Source organism: Hyalella azteca, unplaced genomic scaffold (assembly GCF_000764305.2).
Source record: "Hyalella azteca isolate HAZT.00-mixed unplaced genomic scaffold, Hazt_2.0.2 contig16409, whole genome shotgun sequence".
Lineage (NCBI taxonomy): Eukaryota > Metazoa > Arthropoda > Malacostraca > Amphipoda > Hyalellidae > Hyalella > Hyalella azteca.
Window position 1 is genome coordinate 302,204 of NW_025946233.1, and position 6,000 is coordinate 308,203.

The 6,000-nt window shown below is 41.4% G+C and overlaps 1 protein-coding gene across 1 annotated transcript in view; it reads left to right on the plus strand.

Moving 5' to 3' along the window:
- Positions 1-1,928: 1,928 nt before the first annotated feature.
- The window catches only part of LOC108668586 (dynein axonemal intermediate chain 2), a 10,814-nt gene continuing 6,742 nt past the window's right edge, over positions 1,929-6,000 (plus strand). Inside the window, exons 1-8 of the mRNA XM_018155827.2 lie at positions 1,929-2,061; positions 2,299-2,439; positions 2,775-2,936; positions 3,098-3,641; positions 4,022-4,114; positions 4,626-4,714; positions 4,822-4,893; positions 5,358-5,454. Of these exons, the coding sequence (XP_018011316.2) occupies positions 2,005-2,061; positions 2,299-2,439; positions 2,775-2,936; positions 3,098-3,641; positions 4,022-4,114; positions 4,626-4,714; positions 4,822-4,893; positions 5,358-5,454 (1,255 nt within the window). The 5' untranslated portion in view covers positions 1,929-2,004. The remainder of the gene's footprint in view (positions 2,062-2,298; positions 2,440-2,774; positions 2,937-3,097; positions 3,642-4,021; positions 4,115-4,625; positions 4,715-4,821; positions 4,894-5,357; positions 5,455-6,000) is intronic.

The window sequence follows — 6,000 nt, forward strand, 5'->3', positions numbered from 1 at the left end:
GATGAAGAGATTCATCCGTCAATTTTCAATCTAACTGTGACATTATGCGGAGCTGCTTATTCCATTTATATAAAATCTAGGACTTGCTCTCATATAAAAATATTAGTCTCTTCTAAATCCTCTTTCTGTCTAATTCTTCTTGGGACAGGGACTCTTAAGGTGGTCCTATTGGTGCTGGCCCGACTATAATACCATCAAGCATAATATACAATATTAATAAATAATTTTAAATATTATATTAAACTGTGGAAGCAGTAACATCAATTACTGTGGGTGTTGGTTTTTATCTCAGTAATGGATAATGATTAATCATTATCATTATAACCGACGTCAGATGGGGGAAACTACCGACGTTATATAACCGACGTCAAATGGGCAACCGCTAAACGTGTAAATCACGTGATCACTCCAAGGATATTATCTTAACTAATAATATTTATTGAAAAATATCTTAAAAATAATGCATAGCTGCAATGTAAAACGTTACCCAAAGAGAACGACCAAAGCCTTAGTCGACGACTAATTTTTGAACCTGGATGCCATGTGTATAATTAAAGCTTTTATATAAATAATTAAGTTTTAATGAAACAAAAGCTAAAGTTGCTCATCTTAAATTGAAAAAATCGCTCCTGTGAACGTTGAGATTTGGGTGAGGATAATTGTTTAGAGGTACTTGGTTAGATTGTCTGCCTCGGTCAGCTTCGTTCGTTTTTCGTAGCTAATTAAATTATATGTTAAGTTTCAACATAATTTACAAAAGTTTTCATTAGCAACTGAGCATTTCAGTTATACATTTGGATTAACTCCCCTGTCGGCTAGCTTGTGGTATAAAATCGTTTATTGCTGCCTCCACAAGATTCAATTGTGAATAAGAAATTGTTATTCTATTTAATGCTTGTAGATGTGGCTTCCAATATTTATTGTTGGATTGTGTACGCAAGTAATCCTAAACAGTAATGAACGACTATAGTTAGTTTCGTAGAACGCCACGCAGTTTAGTAGAGTTCGACGTCCCGGAAATGCCTCCCTAAGCACAGTACGCAGTTCCATCACTGATTTCGTTTACGCAGATTAACCTTATTACGTACGCCTGCTCCGTAGGATGGATTTTAACCTGCTTGAGTTACGTACTCTACGATTCTAATTTTTGTTCGTGATATATGTATATTATATGTTATGTTATGAAATATTTATTTCACGCTGAAGACAGTAATGACCTAAATAGCTAAGGTTAAACCTAATGTAATTCGATAATACGATTCAGATTGTCGAATGATAATACCTGGGCAAACTGGACCTTCTTGATGCCTGCTGCCTCAAGCCTCTCAGCCGCGACGGATTACATAGCATAGTTAAATTATTATTCTCATTGTTTTAGTTAAAAATTGCACTCGCCATTTTTATGGATTTTGAGCAATGCATGTGTTTCCGTGAGCCTTTAATAATTGTAAATTCTTTTCCATATTTTGTTAGTTATTGTTAAGTCATCACCCGTTCTGATGCTTTCTCGTACAGTAGAAATACTTGCGTTCGGCCTGCTTTTTATTTATTTTTGACTAATCTCAAAATTAGAAGGGACTGCTTGTAAGTAAATATCTAAACAAATATCTATAGATTAAACCCATTGTTTATTTTGGTAGCTTTTATCTGCTTCAAATCGTTAAACATTCTGCGTGCTGTTGAACCAAATATCAACGTTGGTGGTGGTAGCCGTGATGGCTACTTTCCGAGTTCTGACCCACGCAGGTGCAGAGCAGCAAGAGCCGCCCTCCGGCACCTCTTGGAGCCGAAGCCAGCACCAGCCGCAGGGTCGGCGTCGCGAGCCCCGCAGTGTCGGCTTTACTTGGTCTTGCGAATGAAGGAAACGTCGGGAGCGCAGCCCCTTCAATATTCTGTCCCACTGGAGGCTGGAAGTCTGCAGCCGACTTCGCTGGACTCAAAGCAACTCCCACAATATTCGGAAGTCTGATCTCAGCAGCCAAGCTACCACAAGTCCAGAAACCTATGAAAGTTGATCGCAACATGTCTGTTGTCATCACGAAGAAAGTTTCTCAACTTAAGGTTTGATTCATATGATATATGTTCATATAAATCCTCTGTAGAATTATTTCCCGACTCACCGAGCATTTCGGTGCACGCAGGGATGCTTGAAGAAATTATCCTGTTGGATTCATGTAGAGTAGTAGTCTCCATCCTTGCTGCAACTACAAAAAACTACAGCTCTGCCAGTTTTTTTATTACAAGCTAATGAGTATTTTTATAAAGATATAATTTGTCCTTTATTCCACTAAACTTTAGGGGCGCAAGACCAATTTCAGCTCATCCCCCGGGATGGTGACGGTGTCCATTCCGCCGGACCCGGAACTAGCAAATCTTTTCGTCATGCCTCCCACCATCGACACGGAGACTCAAAATGCCCCTCAGATGGCGCACCATGAGGTAATTTCCTTAACTAATGGTGTATCATGTCTGTGCAAGCTCGTAATAACTTTCAGTTTCAAGAAGTGTGGAATATTCAGGTGGGGAGAAGGTAATGAAGCATTCCTTTGAAAAACAATTATTTTACTTTCAGCGTGTTATTGCTTCAAGTTTACCTTGCTCCACGACTTCACAGCGAAATACTTTATCTAATAAGTGATATTACGTAAGCAGATGTTAATTTTACGGATCAATATTACAAGTTTACCGAAACCTAAACTATTTAAAACAATAATAACTCGTGCATTGTGTTTATATCGTGGATTCCACCGAGCCACAATTAGAGAATGCCGCAGGTGAACACACAGACCCAGGAGTTTGCGAGTTCAGGGGTGAGGCACGTCGAAGGAGGCTGGCCAAAAGACGTCAACTACGCCGAGGCAGATCAGACTCTGCGGTACAGGAAGAAGATCGAGAAAGATGAATTTTATATCCAGAGTGTCTTGCAGCTGGGAGCAGTGAGTTGCCTGGCCATTTTATTACCTTCATATTATCTCCAATTATTTCTTAGAAAGCAATTGAGGAGTAATCATAATTAAGTCCAGTCCATTATGGCATCTGAGCAAAATTTTCTATTTTTCTAATGCAGAGTCTTTCTTTATTTGAATGAACGTTTCAGAAAATTGAACACTGCATTCGACAAAACAACGCAGTCGATATTTACGAAGATTATTGGGCGGGCTTAGAAGGAACTTCACCGCTGCTGGTGAGCGATGACCCAATCAAAACCGTCGACGTAGTGAGGGACCCATTAGCCGGCGTGGGGCTCCCGCTTCCGAACGAGGAACCCCAAAAGAGACAAACCGGAGCCCCAAGGGACGCCCAACTTTCAAAAGACAGCATTCTTAGTACAGGAAGCTCTATGGGCTCCTTAGAAGACTGCCGTCTCTCTGTTCGAGATAGCAGGAGGCCTCGAGATAAAGATGAAGCCACCGCTGGGAAACTTGCAGTTTCTGTGGCGTCGTCGCCCAGCAACGACGACGCAGGTGCTAAGAAGTCCACCGAGCTGACCACTCGAGGCAGAACCTTCCAAGGCAGAGCAGTGACCAGCATCAACTTCGCGCCTGGACTAAATTCCCGCAAAGTCGCCGCCGCTTACAGCTCGACGGTCTTCCAGTGCCCTGCGGTGGACGTTCCCAGAACGGCTTACGTTTGGGATATCAGTGAGTTTGGTATTTGAACATTTTCTTCCTGTACTCGGAGAAATTAATGGTTCATATTTTACAAACAGTGAAATACTTTCTTACTCACAGCACGAGCAGATATTGCGCATAAAACTGACAGAGTGACAGCCCACTCGTCAGACACAAGTGGGTCAGGATGATCCACACAGAGGCAAGGAGTGTATCAATATTTGGACAAAGTCTAGCTGAATTCTCTGGTTTGTCAATTCGCAGCACTCAAATATGGCACTCAAAGACCTCAGAGCCTAGTTTGGTGAACGATTGAATTTAATTGCCAGTAAGATTTAAGTCCCAGCCCAGGTATACTCGTACGAAGACAATTGTTTCCCCCAAAATACCAAGCATTAATGTATCGCCAGGCTCAACAAGTCGCACAGACGTCAGCTTGGAAGGACCTTGTTGGGTTCACACGCTGCGCTACAACCCCAGAGAGCCGTCAGTCATAGGAGCAGGTATGATCACTCTACTCCGGTAGTGGAGTGAAGTGATCCCAAGTGACTTCACTCACTTGACATTTTGGCGTAAGTTGAATTGTTCCAGGGATTCAACGCTTACACCAAATTTTACGTCAACCTACACATATAACGAATAAATGAATTTGTCAGCGTTATTGACTCGCGCCTAACGTCATTCACTGAATGTTCCCGAATTGTACATCATGACATCTGTAAAAACAATCTTTTTCCAGGGCATTTTTTGTCCATGCCACAACTCTTTGATCTACTTAGTACGTTCTCACTGTACTTGTAAGTACTCATTTTTCGACTTTTATTTTCTTAAGATAAATTTTAATTCTGATAACTCGTAATATGAGCGTATATTTTGTTTTCATTGTTCATCGATTATTCATTTTTATAGAGATTGAAAGATCAAAAAGTATTCCTACACATCTAACGCCATTACTGCTTAGTAGTAAGTTAATTGGTAAAAGATTCATATAAAACAATGGCCGGTCTTCTGCAGGGCTACGTAACGGTCAGTGCTGCTGGTGGGACACGCGGGTCGGGCCCAAGCCTGCTGCTCTGTCCCCTCTGGGCACCTCCCACAAGCAGGTGAACAGCGACCATCAAACCCAACACTTCAGCCGAAATAAGTGAAGGATTCATTTGTGCTCGTTTTAACCTACGTATTTACGTAGTGAAGAATTTTTCCTGCTCAGGTCGTGACTGGCATCGGGTGGATGTCTGCCAAAACCCGCAGTGAACTGCTCTCGCTGGCTCTCGACGGAAAGGTGATACTTTCAGCTCGTTGTCATTATGGTATCTTCTTCAGGTCAATATCAAAACCAAACTTTCTACGTTATAAATATGAGGAGAGATTTATCACAAAATAAATCAACAAAAAATATAATTAAAATGCCCTTACAATGAGCGACATAAGGCAGCAATAACAAAAAATTATAGGGGCAGTATTCGGTGATCGTGTATTTCATAATATTATCTAGGGCGCATTTCGTATCATCTCCAATGCCTATAAGACCTAAAAAAATCGAACAAAACGTTTTGTTAGTGATTACCTCAGGCAAATGGTCAACAAAACAGACTAAGGCATGCAGTTTACAATTATGGGTGATAGATTAAAACTATTTCTAATACTAATACAAGGATCGCAAATGCTTACGTGTAACTCGTAAGACTATCCTATATAAAAAATACTTTATATTATCTGCAAAAAGTAAAATTTCGGGCCTTGCAGATGTTCTGGTGGGATACCCGGAAATTCTCCGCCCCCGTGGAGGCGGTCAGTTTGGTCCCGGGATCGTCCTCAGAGGGCGACGTGCCTCCCACCGGAGGTGGGGAGTATACGAGACCAATAGTTTTTGATTCCTGCTATACCTCATATACCTAAATAACCCCCATAAACATGTTAGGAATATGTTTAAAATAAATCAAGGACGCATTTCCAACGGTCATATTCTTAAGCCAGCATTCTAATTACCATTTAATATGAAGAATGTGAAGTGCTGCCGCGACCACCAAACTAGATTTAACAGTGAAAAAATATAGCACAGCTACAATTCCGCCCGCCCTCTCCGTTACCGACTTGCTTTATTAGTTACAAATAAAATCAAACATTTCTTGTGGTGTGCATTGTTCCCTTTCACTTCTGAATACTTTTCTACACTGGACCAGAACCCGGTACACAAAAGATGCTTATGTAGCTGAAATTTGTGCTCCACATGATGCTCGCACTGCACATGATGCTCACACTGCACGTGATGCTCACACTGCACGTGATGCTCACACTGCACATGATGCTCACACTGCACATGATGCTCACACTGCACATGATGCTCACACTGCACATGATGCTCACACTGCACATGATGCTCACACTG